The sequence below is a fragment of the Falco naumanni genome, chromosome 9 (genome assembly GCF_017639655.2).
Source record: "Falco naumanni isolate bFalNau1 chromosome 9, bFalNau1.pat, whole genome shotgun sequence".
NCBI lineage: Eukaryota > Metazoa > Chordata > Aves > Falconiformes > Falconidae > Falco > Falco naumanni.
Window position 1 is genome coordinate 8,807,152 of NC_054062.1, and position 19,790 is coordinate 8,826,941.

The window sequence follows — 19,790 nt, forward strand, 5'->3', positions numbered from 1 at the left end:
ACCCTCTGCGGAGGGGGGCAGGCGGGGGGGCAGCTGCAGCCCAGGTTTCACCCGGACAGCTGGAGGGAGAGAGGCTTTGCGCAATGTTTGCAACTTGACTTCAGCCAAAGAGCGCGGCAATAACGAGTTTTGCGCCAGCCTTAGCGGCCAAACACACGAGAGGCGACTGGCGGGGGGGAAAGGGGCTCACTGCTGCTCCACCTGAGCCTGGGCAGGGCCCACGCCTCGCCACAGCAGCTGCCAGGTCAACCCACGGCAGCTGCCAAATCAACCCACGGCGGCTGCCAGGTCAACCCACGGCAGCTGCTAGGCCCTCCCCGCCGTAGGCCCAGCAGGAGCCCGGAACCGAAGCGCGGGCCTGCGTTCCCCACCGGGCGGGTGCGGCGCTGCGCGGCCCCGGCGTGGCGGGGAGCTGCAGCCTCGGCCCGGTTGGGACTCGCTGCCCCGCGGGGGCTGGGGGGGCCGCATGGCGAAGCAGGGCCCCGCGGAGCCCGAGGCCCGCAGGACGGGCAGGAGGAGGAAGAGGAAGGCCCGGCGCGGCCGTGGGGAAGCGGCGGCGGGGCCCGCGCCACAAGGCCCCGGCATGGCGGCGGCCCCCCCCCGCAGCCCCCGGGAGTTCTCCTCCAACTGGAAGGCGCTGCAGGAGGTGAGGGAGGACCGGGGCACCCGGCTGGGGCGAGCCGGAGGCATCCCCGGGGGCCTGGGGCGGGGGAGGCGCCCGGGGGGCATCCTGCCCTTCTCTGAATGCGGTTCTGCTTTGTATGTGGTAATTACGAAAAAAAAAAAAAGATATTATTGTGTCAAGAAAGTGCGGTGGGCAGGCACCTGGGATGGCCCGAGCCAGGTGGTGCCAAGCAGCCATGAAAGGCAGGATGCCAGGAGCCCTCAGGAGAGGTGCTGGACCAGAAGTGGAGGGAAATAATCCTTTTTTCCCTTATTTTGTTTTGTTTGTTTGTTCTAGCTACTCAAGCAAAAGGTAAATAGCGCTAATGAGTCCGTTTCTGCGTGTCAAACATTCACGACAAAGCACCCAGTCAAAGCGGGAAATGGCCAGGGAGTCCCAGCTGTGAATGGGAATGTGGTGAAGGCCAAATCCACACATAAAACAGACAATGGTTCTGCTAAAGACAGCCCTCCTCTGGCTAAGGAAAAATCCAAGAGCGTTGCAGTGGATGAGAAATTAAATAGTACCAAAAGCGGTGGAAAAGGCTGCAAAGAAAAAAAGAAAAATGGCAGTATTTTAAAGGAGAAAGTTAATATAAAACATAAGAGGAGGAAAGCTGAAGAACATGCAGAGGAGCAACCCAAAGAGTGAGTACTTCAGGCATCATACGTGTATGTGGATATTTATTTTGGGAGGTGTACTTAAGGAGCACAGAGCAGTATATTCTAAACAGCTTCTTCCAGACTAAGTTTTGGGGAGAAGTGAGACACATGCTGCCCCTGCTCCTCAGATATAGCAACAAACCTGCATAGGTGACAGTACTAGACTAATTTTCCTGGGGATAATTTCTTGATTTAAAAAATAAGTATGTTTTTTCTACAATATAAAGGTGCAAGACTCCTTTAAGACCATTAAATGTAATTAAATCTTTACTTACCAGGGCTGAAATCTGGTTTGATGACGTTGATCCAAACGATATTGAAGCAGCAATAGGACCTGAAGCAGCAAAAATTGCTAGAAGAAATCTGGGACTTGAAACAGGCCAACCCAAACAGTCTGTGGAGCAGGTGCTGGTTAAAGAAAAGGCTTCTGAAGGGTGAGTGGCATTCCATTCAGCAGAGGCATTGAGATTATCTTCCAATAACTGTGATTTGCAGGTGCACAGCATAAGCTGACATCTCCCTGCATCTGCTGACAGATAAATTGCTGAGTTTCCCCAGTTCATATTGACGTGTGCACCTTGTGAACTCCGCTGTGGGGTCGCTGTAACAGAGGTGTCACCATGCTGTCCTTTGTCTTTTAGGCTGACACGAGCTGTAGCCATGGACTGTGAGATGGTGGGAGTGGGACCGAAGGGTGAAGACAGTATTGTGGCTCGTGTGTCCATCGTGAATCAATTTGGAAAGTGCGTTTATGACAAGTATGTCAAGCCTACAGAAGAGGTGACTGATTACAGAACAGCTGTTAGTGGCATACGCCCTGAGAACATAAATACAGGTAGGAGGTTTGTTTTTGTTTTTTTTTAAAAAAAATGTTCTTTCAGGAGGGAAAAATGTAACAGGTTATCACAGAAACATTACTGGCTGACTTCGGAAAAGTTTTAGACCTATTTTGGGAAATGGAAAACAAAATGTCTGAATGCTAAAAAACCCACCATGGGAAGTACTTAGTTTACAGAGTGGTCGCTAATGCCCTAGAAGAAATTAACTTGTGAATTATGTTATGGGAATAATAGGAAGTTTATTTGCTTCTATTGCTATGTTCTTTATGGAATTCTCTATGCTCTTCTGACAAGCAGAAGATTTAGCATACTATACAAATGTATGTAACTGCAGTCCTAAGGATACAATTGCTTCCACAGCAAAGATGCACTGTTTTAGCTGCTGAAACAATTGCTTAGTTGTCTTATGCATATAATGGCAAGTATTTCCTTGTGTGATATTTTTAGGTGAAGATTTTAAAACAGTTCAGAAGGAGGTCGCCAACATCTTAAATGGGAGGATTTTAGTTGGACATGCTTTACGCAATGATTTAAAGGTATACGGCTGCATGTTTGTTACTTTGGGGACAAGGCTCCAAAAGATTTAAAATTGATTAAATTTCTAACACATTATTCAGATGAACATACCTGAACTCCTGGGAACTACAGCTTTATCACTGTTACCTCAGTTTCTTGTAATTTCATGCTACATCAATTAGAGCCCTAGCCACTTGCTCACTAAAGTTCTTCAGCTTCCAAACTCTGTTGCTAATAGCACTGATCTGCCTCCTAAGGAGCCAGGAAAGAAACAGAATGATGCAAAAGCCCGTCTGCATGTTTGCTTAGTCCCCAGAGCTCAGCAGTCTGGTCATGGTTACCAGAGACAGCTATCTTATGTCATGCCATACCAGCACTGCAGGTAGTCTCTGCAGGCGGTGCCTCCAGATTAATTTGTTTCTCATACCCAAGTACAACTGTGGTTCTTGAGCCCAGCCAGTGTCTGGATGATCTTGGTCTTGTTCATTCATGGGTTTGAACTGTCTCTTGCAACGGATGGAAGGAAACAGCAGGAAGCTCTACATTCACCTGTATAAAGTTCCATGCAACAGCACACTTTTGGACTGGAAATGTAATTTCTTCTAGGTCCTATTTCTTGATCACCCTCAGAAGAAGATACGTGACACACAAAGATACAAGCCTTTCAGACAGAGAGTCAAGGTAAGAAACTGATGGGAAGGCACGCCTCATTTGACTCTTGAGCTGCTGACCCCCAGCTGCTAGCTCACTCCTACACTCGCCTCTACCTGACCCTGTTCCTTCTTTCCTACCTGAAATGGGGATGCCAGTCTTTTGTCATTCAAAAACCCTTGTCTAGTTGAATGCTTAGTGATTGAAATAATCACCAAGTTACATAGTTCAGTGCAAACATCACCAGTAATACCTGTGCACAAAATCTAGTGGCTCTTACATTCTTGAGCACTTGCATGGTCTTTGTAATGCTTTTCTGGACAGCAAAATAAGGTGATAGAGTCCTCCTTGTGGTAAGGCTTATGCAGTCATCTTAATGGTATCGTTTCCGTAGGGATATAAAAAAACAATAGATGGCTTCATGTTTCTGCAGGAGTAAAGGTTCAGATTATAGGGAGATACTTTAAATTTTGTAACTACAAACTCAGGTTTTCTTTTTCACAACAAACAAACCTTAGGATTATGGTAATACAAAAAATCCTTTCAGCAGTGCATGCATAAAGCTTATAATTCATTATTCTTGACAATTCACCAGTAGAAGCAGAGATGTGCTGTACTTTGAGGAGTACACTTAAATGAATAATTTATATATGCACACACATCTATGTATGTTTTTCAAATAGTGCAAGACAGCACGATTCTACCTTTTCTGTTTCTAGAACGGACGGCCATCATTGAAACTGCTCTGTGAGAGACTGCTGAATGTTCAAGTGCAGACATCGGAGCACTGCTCAGTATGTATCTCATCAGAACATAACATTTTTGGGTAGATCAGCAAGGTACTACACATTAGCTCTAGGATCTGGGTTCAATCCAGAATGCTGTGGTTTCTATCTAGTCTCTTATTGAAAGTTAGCAAGCTCTGCTGGGACACCATCCTGCAGTGAGATTGTCACCTAAGCTTGCTTACCATTGCATGTCTCGTAACACTTTGATTACTTTCTTATTTTCAACTTATTTTACACAAGTCAACTGTATTTTGCTTAAATAGTAATTCTTGTTATTGAAGATACCCAGGGGAAAAAAGTAATTCTCAAGTATTGACAGCTTACCTTACAAGCAGCGCCCTGCACCACTGTATTGTGGTAGGTTGCGTAAAATAGCTTGAGAGCCTACTACTGAATCTCAGGAGCTAGTTCCTTTCTTTCAGTGGACGGGAGGATATAGCAGAGCAATGAACTGAAGAAGCAGGGCAAATTGTGACCACGTACTCTCACAAGAGTATCAAAAAGATATCTCCAAGATACCGTATCGAGTATTTTTCAATATATATCTATCTCAATGTATTTTCTGTATCAAGAGTATTTTTTCCATTATGGCTTTCCAGCTCACAATCAGAAAGAGAAATACGTAGCCTTGTGGTGGGGCGTGCAGTCTGAATACATACTCATCCCCTCCACTAGTCACAGAACCTAAATCTAGAAAGAGATTATGAAATGTTAATTGAAAGGATGTATTAAAGTGATGGAAGATTTAGCTGCTTATTAACAACAATGTTCTTAAACCATGATTCAACTATGTTTCATTAAACCTCCTGTTGCTTCTGTTCTCTTTTAGATTCAGGATGCACAAGCAGCTATGAGACTGTACACCTTAGAGAAAAAGAAATGGGAAGCTGCTGTTAAGAACAAATCTAACAACAAAAATTGTAAAACTTGAATGATTCTACCCTGTGTTTTTATCTGCAGCATTTGCTGGTTTTGTGTCACATTCCAGGGCAAATCTAGAAAGAACTCAGAACGGACAGCACCTACTTCATAAACACCAATCAAAAGGCAATACATCTAACCTGGTACCTGAATGCTGCCACACAAGAATACTGCTAGTATCCCCTTTCTGGATGGTACCTATGCCTAATGCCTACCATTGTCTTTAAAAAATACTCATAACAAATGCCTGCATTTGTTAAGTATTTCAGTTAAATTTCTGCAAAGGAAATATACACTGAATAAGTTGTTGTTTTTTTTTTAAAAGGTGGTTTTAAATTACACTAGATGAAGGAAGAAACTGTTATTGGTTTGCTGAAACACCCAAGACTAAAAATCTTTATTTCAGATACTTAAAAGTCTACAAAGTAAAGTGAATTCTTATTTACTGCTGTTAGTCTCACAGTTGTGATACCCAAGTGAACAGAATATATAACTGTTTATATATTATTAATAGCCCAATATTAATCTTTCTGGTGAGAAAAATCCTTTACAGTATTTCTGAAGGATCCAAGCTTTTTTTATCTGAACCAGAAGTGTACAAATCTTGTTCTTGTACAAAAAATTTCTTTTACTTCTGCAGTTTCAGAAGCGTTGCATCCACAAGGGTCATTATCTCCTGGAGAGAAATGTGAGAATTGTCAAATAAAAGGTTACCCTGTTGCTTCACTTATTTTTATATTCATTTATTAATAAAAACACTGTATCTAACATAGGTCTTTAAAGTGGCTGGTGTTTTAAACCTTTGTGGGGTCTGATTCTGCAAAATCCAAAGGAGCTATCATTACCAGACTGAATACTAATGCTATGATTTAAATAATCTAAATGGATACTGGAAGGTTACAAGGAATGTGTTTTGGAGATTTAGCAGTTGCATGTCACATGCTCTATTGCTAGAATGAGAGTGTTCTGGTCTGTCTGTGCTGTCAATGGGACATGAGGAACGATGAATAAGGTTTACAACAGAAGAGGGAGCTTTCTTCTCTTTCATGATTTTTCTGCATTACCTTCAAGCTGCAGCGTTCATTAAAACAGCACAGGCAATGCACGCAGGAGACACAGGAGAGCAAGTCTGCATTTAACTGTCTTTGAGACAAGTTATGTAAACAGCCTTACATGTAACTAAAGAGCAATGTTATAAGACTAACCAGTTCTGTTGGCTTGATGAACAAACTTCTAATTACTAGTTTCTTGACAGCAAGCTGTTGCAAAGGTAATACTAGTGTAACACATTAAATAACTTGAATAACCTTGCCGTTTCTGGTGTCTTGACAGTTACCTTTTTTCAGTATGACTACTGTTGAAATTTAATACAAGTTAAATCTTCAGACAAACTGTGACAAGGGCTTGTTTTGTTGGGTTTTGGGGTTTTATTTTTTAAGGATGCCACTTGCAAAAAAATAACTGGATATAATATACTTATGCTTTATTCCTGTAACCTTTAGCCTGTTTTAGTGTGAAGGATGTGGTAAATTAATGCAATGCAATGTTGCAAAAGACCAGAACAGTCTTAAAAAATATTACAGCATAAAGGAAAAAAAACTTCCAACTACTTGTTTTCAGTAGTTAGAAATATTCTTAAAAACTCACTCTTCTTATACACCTAATTCTGTAAGTTTCTGCACTATGTAATTCCAACTATTTGAAAATTATAAAATCCATAACCAGAAATAACAGGCTAAGCATCCAACTCCTATTATCAGGGACTTCTACATACCATGCTAGATGGAAACCGGATTTTTATTTCAGACAGCAGGTCTTCCATTTTCTGGGACAGCATATCCAGCACAACATCATCTGTAATGTAAACGAGCAGGATAATTGACGGTTACTCACAAGGCTGAAGCTAAAGGAGAGCAGAGAGAGGACAGATCTACACAAAGAGAAGGCAAGATAACATTAGATCAAGTTACAGTGTTGTAACATCAGAGTGGCATTTATAATTATTCAAGAACAAGTGGAATGAACTCTCGGCTCTAATTCATTCTCCTTTCTCAGATACCCAAGTCTTTCCTGACCCCGAGCAGCTGCTGTTACAGTTTTCTTTTGGGAGTGAAGGAGAGGAAGAGACTCAACAAATACCACACTATCTTACCATACTGAGCCATCTCATTAATCAGCATACAGATGTTTTCCACCACTTCTGGATTATCAAAGTGAAGGTGGTAGGCATCTTTGATCAGGTTTATTCCACTGCCTTTTGAATCCGTTATAAATCTCAAAGCTGATATTTCTGAAAGGGAGACAAACACTGCTGGGCTCACTGATCACTGCAAACTGCATTATCTGCTTTCCAATCCGCTGCTCCAGCTAGCACATATGTAATATTTTTTCCAGGAAGTCATGCCCATTACTTTCAGTCTTCCTAAAAGCTATGCTGAAGCATATCTGGGCAACAAGTACAAGACCATATATGCAGCTGACACTGTCATGCAGGACAGAAGTGGTATTTGAATGTTTATTGTTTTCACATTGATTCAGCTCGACCCTTTTACACTGTTGAAACAACTTCATTGTAATATAACAAAACACTCTCAAGTTATTAATAGATCTGATTATACCGATCTAATACTTCTCACACGTGCATGCTGGGTCTGTGGAAAGAAAAAAATTTGCACCTTCAGTTTCACTATCTCCTCTTCCACTCTGTCCTGCAAGAAAAGATTAACTCGGCAGGACAGATGTCAATCCCAATCCCACTATGAACTCTTGAACTATACAGAGACATCCACTTCTGAGCTGATTTGCTATTAATAAAAAAAAGAATTGCTGAATGTTACCAGATAGCCTTAGAAGGCTTGCTAACGCCTGGCAGGCGTTCTTCACCAGCACTGGTCTTTCTGGGTTCTTCCTGAGTGCATCCAGCAGAAGCGCTGTTATGGGCTCATACTCATTTTCAGTTAAGCAACCTTTAAAAGCAAACCACACACAAAACTCCAAAGCTTCAATATTCTCAAAAACCTTCAAAATGCTCCTCAGCATTTCAAATTTTGGCTCCTCTTTCTAAAAGGACTTTTTAATTATGTGAAAAATTACAAAAAAAGCATGTGAAAGCCTGTACTGCAGTACAAAAGGCCAAATAAAGTCTTTATCGTGACTTGATCCAGGTCTAGGAGAAATTTCTGATATATCTTCTGTGCCAAGATTCCCTTTCATTCTCCAAGCCAAAAGGAATGGCCAGTCCTGAATATCCAGCTTGTTCTGCTGATGGGTACTTGAAATGAGATTGCTCAGGGTGTTTATTCAGCTCATCTTGGTGAAAACAATGGCGTTAAGCACAGGGCAGCAGGTAAAGGTACAGCAATATTCTTTCATGAGGAAGAAATAAGACAGAGCAGTACTGCAAGAATGTGTTCTTTAGTGCACATGATAATGACAGTGATACTTTATTTTTTAATCTGAAATATAGTTCCCAATTTAAAAAGCAAATGGCATAAACCCAAACCTCCCAGCCCATGCTGCACAACACTAATGCTATGTTCAAAGGAGTAACACAAATGGGATTGTTGGTCTTAAGAGATAAGCTGGAGTGCTCTGCACAATGGGGGTTGTCATAGCTGCCCATCGTTACAGTAATCGTTATCGGTACCTAGTTATATAATTGCTACAGCTCATCAGAAATGGCTTCATTAGGGAGCATTAGAGAGCAAGTACAGGGAAGACTGGTTAAGAGATGATACAAGTTTCAAACTCTGCTGCCATCTGCAGAGCCTGCTAAGGCCAAGCAGCCTGTGTTTCAAGGCTCCTCACTGACAGACGTGGTCTGGCACACTAGCCTTTTCCATGCACAGGGGACAAGGAGAAAAGGAAAACACACCTTGGAGTGACAATGCCCATAGAGCTGAGCAAGCAGACTCCGTAACTGTGCCGTTCTGGAGGTGCTCTTGAAGGACCGCAGAGGTCACAGGAACAGCACTTTTCAGCAATGCTTTGTCTACATTATTCTCTGAATTACCGTAACAAAAAGGGAATGCATCAGTTATTCAATCAAGTAATAGTATCACAATTTGACTTACAATGTGCATGTATCAGTAAAACCTAATGGGTGATACCATTGGAGTACTGCGACGTTATTTTAGTATGGACAACGGCAGAGGGAAGGAATCCAAAATGTACAAAGCCACATTCAAATTTTACAGAACTGACAGTAATGTTTATTGCAGAAAGGTGAAAACTGGCTCCTGGAGAAGTTCTTTGCCATTTAAATTATACATGGGGATCACAGTAAGAAACCTCCAAAAATAACTACCTTTTCAACAGAATACGGTCGGCAGGATGGATATTTAGTTCCATAAATTAAATGGATAGTTTGCTGCACAGAGGGAATAAAACACACCAAGTACAATTGTGCACATTCTGTGCTTTCAGCCTTCCTTAATGATTGCAACACCATACACCTAGACAAGAACATGTCATAGAAACAAATCCCCTAAAAAACTCCCAGCATGGTCTCATTAGAAGGGGTCAGCTCAATCCATCACCCATGGCTCTCCAATACTGTCAGGTGACAGTAGTTTAGTTCTAAGGCAATGGGAAGAGTACACTTGCCACCTTGCCAGTCATATTTCTCCTGGAAAAGCAAATCTTGATGTCCAACTCAAGATTTACACCAGTGCTGCCAAGAGAAATGTGATTCAAAGAAATAAGGTGCTATTAATTCCAAATGCTATTCTGATACCTAACCTAATATGCTATTTTCACTGCACTCCCTCTGCTAAAAGCAGAGCAAAACCCACATGACTGACAAACCAGAAACTGTGCGTACCCTTCCGTTACTGACGGTCTACTCATAAGCCATATCTTGGCCTGAACTGTAAGAATTTGACTTTGAAACCTTATCACAAGAAGGGTTGCTAAAGTCTGCATTAGATTTTAGTCTTCTCTCATATAACTCCAGATCACTTAAAGTTATTCTAGTAGTGCTGTGGAGACATCTCTCCAGAATGTGAGAAAGAAGAAAAATCCAGTCCCAGCAACAGGAATGTCTGAACCCTTTAGGCACAATACCTGCTGCCTTTCAGTCACATGACTCTAGGCACAATACTTGCTGTGTTCTACTTACCGCTCACAGCCAAGCTCCAGAGAACTCCACAGCAAGAGAAGCAGATCTTTTCATTATGAAGATAATTTCTTAAAATTGACAGGAGGTCTGGAATTACTCCAACTTTCTTTAGATTCTCTGCAGCAACTTCTGAAAAACAAATTATATGGAATCTGTATTTTTGTCCCACTCACTGTCCTTGCAACAGACAGCATTACATATTTAAACAGCAGTAACAAACCAGTAACAGGATACCATCAGCGGAACAAAAGAAAGCAAGAGAACAGACCAGATTCTTTTAACAAGATGCACTTAACCATACTGTTTAGCACAAGCAGCCCTTTAAAAAGGATGTTTGGCCATCCTTTTTCCTTACAGACCTGAAATTTGCAAAGCAGTAAAGGAACTGCAAGGGTATAAAATACTACTTTTCAAATCTTTGCAACCTAGCAATCCAAGCTACCTCAGCTTCAGAATTAGGAAACACTGTATAAAAAAGTTTGATCTTAGATGGTAAGTTTATTTGTACTTGACACACTGTACTTTTTTTTTTTAGATTACACCCTTGCTGTTAAATCCTTCTGTAACCATTTATAAAAATGGTTGACTGTTGAACTGACACTGAAAACAAGTAAAATACTATAAATATTTAACAATTACAAACTCAGGAGAAAAAAAGTACAGAAATTAAGTAGGATAGTTTCAATTCACCGTGGCACAGTCAAAAATAGAATCCAGGTTCTGTGCCCTCATTTTCCCAACCACTACTATTTGCACAGTTTGTACTTGTTTCTAAAAAAAGATGAAATGCAGGACCACTCTAGTAAATATAATTCTGTGAGTACCTGAAGCATCAGCAGTGTATCTAACACTTCCAGGAGTGTTATCTTACCAATATCTAGTCAGTCTTGCCATTCTCTACCACTATTAAAGTAGTACCTACAGACATCCACATCTCTCAGTGAAGTCAAGTTCTTAATTATATCTTAGATTATAAAAGGAGAAACATAAGAACATTCCCCAAAAGTGAACAAGGCGACCCACCACTGGCTGAAATCATCATCAATAATGTGCAGACCAACGAAAGTAACTCTTCATTTTCAGAGTGTTTTCTCACTGTGTCTAACAGACAGCTGGTCACATTCTCATCCAGGGCCATCACCACATCCTGTTCTAGAGCTGTCAAAAGTAAACATTTCAACAGAACAAACATTTCAGTTCAAAGCCTTATTCAGGCTTTGAATAAAGTCTGAACCCCCTGCTGTCAGACTAAGGAAAGCATTCCATTAACAGCATTTCTAAGCATAACATATCCAAAAGTTACTTAAAGTTTTCTTTTGAGACACAACTCTTGCTATTTTCAAGCTTGTATCGCTATCAGGTGTTACTGAGGTAAGTTGCCAAGAAAGTGACAGCAGGGACCACACAAGAGACCAAAAAATGCTTTTATGGTTTTAAATTCCAGAACACTTACTCTTATTTATGCAGTCTAGTAACACTCTACGTAACATGAAAACAAACTTGGTAGCCTAAGATCAGTAGCCTGGTTTAAATTTAAAATTAACACCAACACAAAATTAATGTACACTAGTCCTGAATAAAGTTCATGAGCATCCAGACTTTATTAAAGCTAGTGAATTCCTCTATTACTTTAAATTTATCCCCTAAAATCGTTACTGGACCGATTTAAAACCTTAGCCACTACACCTAACTTTACAAGAAATAGGCTGTATTAATCAGGGTAAATTGGAAGTCTCGTAACTGTACCGTGACTAAGAACTTCAAGCAATAAACTGCAACCATCTACTTGTAACTTGAGAGAATCTACATGAGTCTTCATGGCAAAAGTAATCAGTTCTGTGAACGCTGGCAAATAGGGCAAGGCTGCATGGAAAAGAAATTATTTGAGACAACATTCAGTTACACAGCTTAGAAGACTCAGTGAGTATATATACTCCAAGCACAACAGTTCCAGTTTCAAATAAATTACAGTCCCTGTGGACAGTGTGATACACCAGAACAACACTCTTGAATCAAAGAGAACAAAATACAAGTATAGATGGAACAATACAGAGTGAATGTTGTAGTCTATGAGAAATGTCTTTTATTAAAGACAGCTGCAAATGTATGCAAGCTAAGTGTAGCTGGCACATTCCTCATTAAGTCACACTGGCACTGTTCACTGGTCATGTAGCAAGTTGTGCAGCAGAACATTGTGCATGAGCCTAAAGCCACGCTTTTAGAACCTGTGGAGGGAAGTATTTCATCAGGGCCCCTAGTTCTAGGAAGACTTTGAGCTTTTGGAATACCTAACACAGCTATTCAGTGTATCTGCAAATATATGATCAAGCGTTGAGGAAAAAATGGATGGTTTTTAGAGATCCATTTTGGGCATCTTCAAAGCTGTGAGCAGTAGTCATGATAAGCCATGGTGCAGAAGTGCCAAACAAGTCAGATGCGTGCACAGCCTTGTGCTGCCATCAATAGGACTGAGTGAGAATCATGAAGAACCATTCATTAATTTTTTTGGAAAAAAAACAAATTATTTTTCTTTATTGATTACAAATATGCACACCCCTGTGCTTTAACATCATGAGCCAATGACAACACAACATCAAAATGCTATCACTATCAAATGATAGTGCATTTTATAACTGAGGTAACATAGTGCTTTGAAAATATTAATCTTGATCTGAAAGATTAATCTGAAAGATGTGCAGATGCTGGGAGAACATACAGTTCCGCTCACACAGCTTTATTAGACACACAAACTAGACATATGTAGCTTCCTTTTGCTCTTACAGCCCTAGGTATTACCCCCCAGTTGCCCCAACGCTGATATGAATTACCTTCCTCAAATGTCAGTTTGCCAGTTGACCTTAGCTGCCAACTGAAATATCACTAAGTAGTTTTTTTCCAGTGCCCATTTTTCTCATCCAGTAAGACACCTCTGCTGTTCAACAAAAGCATTTACAAAACAAGTACCAACACAATCACATCAATTAGTGGCCTATTCCAGTACATTCCAAAAGTGAGAACTAGGAAGAGAGAAATTTCATTCTCATTTAATTCCTATTATCTCAAAACGTAAGGAAAGAGCAGAATAAATTAGTAAAGCAGTGCCTTACCACTTTTATCTCTTGCAAAGCTGGCAAGGTGCTGAATAGCTTCAGCCTGTACTTCTTCTATATCCCAGAAAGCCTGCATAAATTCTATATAAACCAAGAAAATTCTTCTAACCATCCGATACAAACACTTACAAAAAGCACTCAGATTTTCTCTATTCTGTCCAAGAACTGAATTTATATAAATGAAAATAATGTAATTTGTGATTGTTGAAAAGAGAAAAACTTTTCCCCTACTGCATCAAATATTTAAATATCACAAAGTGTTATGATTCACCTGTATAATTGTGTATTTGGCGTTATATATTTTGTAGACCTGTTTGAATATTAAATCAGAACAGGGATAGGGGCTTTGAATGCATTATTCCAATAGCCTTCTCACATTAAGATAACTTCCTTACTTCCAAGGAAAATAACAGAGCAGATCCTTTGCTGGCATGAATTGACAAAAGTGATCCTTCCTCCAAATAGCATCCCATTTTATTTCAAGTAAAATGAACACCCAATAATTCATTTTCAAGTAGAATACATGCTGACTGGAAAACACATGGTTTATTTCCTAGGAAAAATCCCCATTACATTAATTTTCCTTATTACCTAGAACACTTGCAATTCCTCCCTCAAGGAGCACATCTATTACTTTGGGAGGCAAAGACTTTTCCAGTTTTACCGAAGACGCACCAGCAGCGGTTAGACATTCCCTAATAAATGGAACATCAGTCAGATCCCTATAATTATGAGAAACAAAAGCATTACCTGTAAGTTAGAACTAGTAAGTTACCAAAAAAAAAAAATAATTCTACAGGCTTTGTTTCATTTTGATATAAAAAGCTAATAATACTTCCTTGAAGACTGGATTATTTTTGACAATACTTAAAACAATTTACTTCAAAACAGGTAATGAAAGAAATTACACTGAGCAAGCCATGCCTCAACTTCAAGTTGATGGCTTGTAAAATTGTGTATAACATGGTTTGCAATGTAACTCTTCAAAAAAACCACCTCACACATCAGAATGCCTACTTCTGAATGAAGACTAACTCTTTGACTCTTAATAATGCAATTAGTCAAGGCAGTAAGATCAGCAGCCTTGACAATCTCTTTCAATAAGTAGCTAACATTCCCATCTTTGTCAAGGTAGGTGAGATTTAGGACTAAAAAATAACAGACGGAAAGCATCCAGAACTCACTTTGCTGTGGGTCTCAAGCTGGGCTGAATCTGTAGCATCATACATAAAATTGGAAATAAAGGCGAAGAGCTGTTATCTCCATTTTGCATTAGTGTTAGAACTCCCTCAAGACGGCCAGTATCCTGTCTAATATCCTGCAGCAATGAAGTTATCTCTTCTGCCTGTAAAAAGCGTAGTACCAGAAGAGCTTTCACACACTCATTTACAGATATCCTGGTGGGCCCATGACATTTTAAATCTATAATGAAACATTACTACATACATTCAGAACAAAGCAGGTCGACATGTCAAGTAGAATACAACCTAGAGACCAGATGTCAGACTTCTCAGTAAAAGAAAAATGAAATGTTTCCGGAGCCATCCAAGACTTGCTATCTGTTGAAATAAGAATCATACAGTCATGTTGCTGACATTGTACTATACACCATTTTCTGCATAAACTGCAGGCAATTGTTTTATAATTTAGAGATATCCTGCAGAGATTAGACATTTTTTACTGGGAATATGCCACAAAAGACTAAGAAACACACTATAACTAATCAACAATTTTCTAAGATGTTACTGCATATGTATCAAGCTAAAAAGGAATGGTATCTGTTGCAGTATCCGAGATTCACAGATGTATCTTTATTTTTCAGTTGTGAACACAATTAATGCTGCAGGCAACTGCCCATGAATATACTATTCATACTTTAGAATACAAATAGCATAATGCAGAGAACAGGGAGGGAAGATAATTTTTTTCCTTTTTCACTTATTTTTCTCCAAGGACTACAAATATCCACCATAACTGAATCTTTTAAAAATTAAGTAAAAAACCAAATATCTACTTTCTTCCACTCTTATTTTCCATTTCAGCTCATCTGTCATAAGTGTTTCTGTACTGAAGTCGCTCAGCATGAAAGATGCTTCACCAATCACAAGTATGTTTGATGGCTTGAGATTTCTGCAACACAAATATTTTCTGTCAGCCTGTGAAATTAGAGTCTAATGATACCTAACTACAGGTTGCCAGCATCTTTACACATTAGAAGGTTTAGGTTTGGGTTTTTTTTTTGTTTTGGGGGTTGTGGCGAGTGCTTTGGGTTTTTTCTGTTTGTGTTTTTTTAGGTTTTTTTAATATACAATGATAATCAACCAAATGCTTTAAAATTTGTGATTGTGACAAATTTATCTGTACATAGAATGCCATGGTTGTCTCTTACTTTAGATATACAAGGTATACCTTGTCCACCAGTCACCAAAATGTAAGCATTAACAGAGATGATAGATATTCTAGTATTAAAAATAGTATTAGAATTACAGCACATTTAAACACAGAGAAAACCTTGTTTAAATGGATAATTCTAGACAAAACTCAATAGATGACTTCAGAAGTCACAGAAAAATTATCTATATATGAAGTCCAGAATTTCTGCCTCCTACTCCCGCTTTTGGAACAGTAAAATTCACTGCCTCTGAGCAGCTGTGCTGAACCAACAGACATTGCAAAGAACAATGACCAGACAGAGAACAAGATTTCTACTCACCTGTGGAAAATATTTTGTTTGTGTATATAAAACAAAGCATCTACCATCTGTCCCAGAAACTTCAGAATCACCTGTTGAGGGGAATATACATGAAAGTGTAACCAACAGAATAACTTCCAAATACCTTTTGGAAGATATGTCCAAAACCACCCTTCAGCAAAACACTGGCCTTTGAAAGTTTTGGGGAGGACTTTGAGAAAGAGGAAATACAGAGTAAGAAATATAAAAGCAGTGAGACTGTCAGTTCAACTAGATGCCTCTTCATTTACCACATCTGTAATTTTTTCTGACTTCTGCCTTTTTTCCTTGATTACAGATGAAAGATCTCCTTGGCCCGAGTACTGCATTACCAGACAAAGGAACAGAGATGATATCTGTAACAAAACATTACACCGAAATTGTTTAATTTTTTGCAGGTAATAACATACCCAGTAAGAAAGATAAAACTGAGCACCTGGCCAAACTGATGGCTGTGATGTTCACTAATACCAAGGCGTTCTGAGAATATTAATCTCTCACAGAGGAGACAATATTTACTTTCTTTAATAAAAGATACAGCATGTTTGTTGGTTTTGGTTGGTTTTTTTTTTTTGGGGGGGGGACACAGATAACAAAAAATCCATTATCAAGCATCTTATGTGAAGCCATATGGGACAATTCAAGTCAAATATGCATCCGTAAAACCAACACAAATTTTGCCTGAGCACCGGAAAAAATCTGCAAGTTAGTCAAGGCTTTCAGCTTCCTATAGTGTCCTATAAAAATGTTTTCATGCCTGCATGAAAAATTGGTACTGCACGCTGATTCACATCAGAACCTGTGAGTCAGTGTGCAATACTGCCATGCAACAGACTCCAATCCATGTAACTTCACAGCTTTTCAGCATGTTTATTTAGGAGTTTAAAAAGCAGGCTTGTTTCAGATCAAATAATCTCTTTTAGTATCTCACATTAATGACCCCAAATTTAAACCTTCAAAAATGCTCACATGCCCACAACATTGAACATGTGTGCCCGTTTGCCCAATCCTATTTCATTCTCACCTCATTATCCCAAGTCACAAACAATTCCTTGTAAGTACAGATGTTTGGATGATGAAGTTTTAGCAAATCCATGGCCTGCATAGAATAAAAAAGATACAGAGAGCTTTCTATACAACTACACAGTCCTTCCCATTGACAGAACTCTAAATAATATCCTAAGCCAGTTCCTGACTTGGTCATGTTGCGTGTCTGATCAAAGTCTTGGAATGCGCAAGCTCTGTTACATATTTGCATGCACAAGTATCAAGTTAAGGAAAATATTTCACTAAGACTCTACTCAATGTGATGCTGTAAAAGCCTTGCAAGATTCAAGGATATAAACTGCTCCTTTAGGAGATGATACATAACCTCCTCCTTCAGTTCTTAACTTCCTAACCTGAAAACACATCTTAGAATATGAAAGACGAGATGATTTTTCTAGCGTAACCATTCTTTCCAGTAACCCCTATGCAAGCTCAAACCTCAGAAAACATGACACTAGTGAGATGCTTATCTCCTTGAACCTGGTTTCCGCGTAGGAGTCTGTTACCAATTACTTCAGCAAATTTGCTGATGATACAAAAGATAAAAAGAATTCAACATACTCTCCTACAGTCGTGTTTGTGGCTGTGCAAATACAACAGAAAAACTAAGAAAAGCCATGCCCCCAGTCGGCACAACTGCATTTATTTCAATAGACGTGTACATCAGCAGAAAAATGGGATCAAACTTCATCAGTAAAGCCAGTCTCAGTACATCAAGAGGTCATCTCTTGAGTAGGATGAAGCATCTGTACAGACATGCCTTCTCACTCATTTACAACTGCAGATATCATGCATACTGGACACTCTGAAACTAATCCATCATGCGCTACTTCACATATTTTGTTGGCACAAATTTTGGTATTCTAGTAGTATTTCTGATGTTTCTTCTTACTCAAGCCACTGAAACAAGTTTGCATACACACACAAAAAATAAGGGACAAAGGAAGAAAAAGTCAAATCATTCACACCGAAAAACATCTGAGAAATTAAGATATAATGAAATGCTAACTAGAAACTTAGTTATTGAAAATAAACTATGAACAGACCAAGAGTCTCCTTCAGCTTCAAGGCCAAAAGGATGAGCTTTGCTCTTTGTCTTCAGCACAAAACAATCAATCTCTGAAAAAGGACTATCCTCTGAGAACAGCTATCCATTTGAATCCACATATTCAAATAAAAGAACAATATAAAGTCCTGGCCTGAGGTCAAGCAGAGGGCAGCGAGAACACCCCTCATATAGTTCTACCTGATCATCTTGACTATTTACTTAGTTAATCCTTGTAGATAAAAGGCTTTGTTCCGCTAAGACTTTGGTCTTTGCAAATGAAGTAGTAAAGCAAAACTGCACTGATACCTCCTTCAAGGCCTCATTTGCTTGCTTTTCTTCAATGCATTCAACCTGCACCAAACAAAAGAGAAGGATGAGTTTGTAATATAAAGGCAGGCAAACTTTAAGCCAGTACAACTGTGCCAAGAGGACTGAACTGCAAACTGGGTATGAATTAGCGTAAGTTTTCTGTTGGGAGATGGCCAGAAACAGAGTGTTAGATGAATTCACACCAGCTAACCAGTCCTTCTCCCGCACGGTCAAAGCGGCAGCGAGCCAGGTGAAAACACACTGGACGGACATAAATAGGCTGCTCCTCTTTGCCCAGTTTTAACCTCAATATTCTAGTAAAGTGACCTGAATGTTCTAATTTCCAAAGCAGCAGCACAGTAAACCATAAGCCTACCCTTACTCAACGGCCAAGCCACCTAATGTGTTCGTTACGATCAGAAGGGCCCATGGAGATGGCAAACATGCCAACAGACTCCTGTTTTCCTAGCAACCACCTTCTCACCTGCTTTATTATGTACTTCTTCTCTGCACTCTTCTCTGTTTTCAGTTCTGCTACCACCGCAGTGCCCAGCGCCCCAGGCTGGAGCTGCTCCAGCACCTGCAGCACAGGGGCGACATCAATACACCCACCCAGCTCCAAATAGCAGCACCACAGCCCCCTGCCTCCCCAGATGCTCTCCACACAGCACTTACCTCCAGCTCCCCGGCTGGGGGGCCACAGGCCTTGTCCCTCCCGGGAAACCCCCATCATTTCCCTCCTACTACTGGGAGCAGCGCCCATCTCCTCAGGGCTGTGCAGGCCCCGGTGCCCCCCCACCACGCAGCCCTGCCCTCAAGGCCACACTCTCCCAGAGCCACCGACAGCCCCTCCCCACGGTCACAGCACTGGCACGCCCGGGGTACCCACACCCCCTCCCCCAGGCCGCAGCCCCCCCCAGGGCCGGGTACCACACACAGCCCCCAGCACCACCTACGGCACCCACAGGGCTGCAGCCGGCCCTTCCCGCCGAGCAGGGCCTGGCCCCTCGGCCAGCACCTGGTATCTCTCCATGGCGCGGCAGTGCCCGGCCCCTCAGCAGGGCAGGGCGGCTGTGAGGAGCCCCCGGCCCAGCGTAGCCCCTCAGGCACCGGGTGCCTAACAGGGCCGAGCCAGGCAGGGAGCGCTCCCCCTTCCCTCAGGTGACGTTTTCAGACCAAAAAGCTGCCGCTATACACTGAAGGAGAAAAGAAGAAAAAATAAATAAAAATAAAATAATAAAAACAAATTAGAAACGGGGCGGCACAACCGTATCCCCCGCCGCTGCTCCACACGCTGTTTCAGCGGGGTGTGCGGCCTCTTTAAGAGGGCGGCACGCAGGGGCGGGGCTTCCCCGCCCTCCCGGCGCCACCGCCCCGCCCCGCCC

At 40.9% G+C, this 19,790-nt stretch overlaps 2 protein-coding genes across 9 annotated transcripts; one reads left to right on the top strand and one right to left on the bottom strand.

The window, feature by feature from the left end:
• Positions 1-103: 103 nt before the first annotated feature.
• REXO4 (REX4 homolog, 3'-5' exonuclease) lies at positions 104-5,358 on the top strand. 3 transcript variants are annotated; one of them, XM_040605282.1, is made up of 9 exons: positions 104-244; positions 311-646; positions 962-1,311; positions 1,605-1,760; positions 1,968-2,161; positions 2,613-2,701; positions 3,288-3,362; positions 4,052-4,126; positions 4,950-5,358. In XM_040605282.1, exons 2-9 carry the CDS (start codon positions 467-469, stop codon positions 5,049-5,051), a joined length of 1,221 nt encoding a protein of 406 aa, XP_040461216.1. In that variant the 5' UTR covers positions 104-244; positions 311-466; the 3' UTR covers positions 5,052-5,358. The 3 variants fall into 3 exon arrangements, with proteins under 3 accessions (XP_040461216.1, XP_040461215.1, XP_040461217.1); XM_040605281.1 differs by having other exon boundaries at positions 166-244; positions 289-646; XM_040605283.1 differs by lacking the exon at positions 4,052-4,126 and having other exon boundaries at positions 166-244; positions 289-646.
• A 242-nt stretch (positions 5,359-5,600) lies between these two features.
• STKLD1 (serine/threonine kinase like domain containing 1) lies at positions 5,601-19,734 on the bottom strand. Of its 6 annotated transcripts, XM_040605278.1 has the most exons (19): positions 19,424-19,734; positions 18,890-18,985; positions 18,403-18,447; positions 17,026-17,100; positions 16,253-16,357; positions 15,984-16,054; positions 15,285-15,400; positions 14,717-14,829; positions 14,455-14,615; positions 13,862-13,992; positions 13,268-13,351; positions 11,907-12,023; positions 11,184-11,318; positions 10,161-10,289; positions 8,916-9,044; positions 7,879-8,007; positions 7,194-7,331; positions 6,816-6,895; positions 5,601-5,717 (listed from the first exon to the last, which is right to left on the bottom strand). In XM_040605278.1, exons 1-19 carry the CDS (start codon positions 19,436-19,438, stop codon positions 5,670-5,672), a joined length of 1,917 nt encoding a protein of 638 aa, XP_040461212.1. In that variant the 5' UTR covers positions 19,439-19,734; the 3' UTR covers positions 5,601-5,669. The 6 variants fall into 6 exon arrangements, with proteins under 6 accessions (XP_040461212.1, XP_040461213.1, XP_040461208.1 ...); XM_040605279.1 differs by lacking the exon at positions 18,890-18,985; XM_040605274.1 differs by lacking the exon at positions 19,424-19,734 and having other exon boundaries at positions 13,862-13,965; positions 18,890-19,283.
• Between the last annotated feature and the right edge of the window lie 56 nt (positions 19,735-19,790).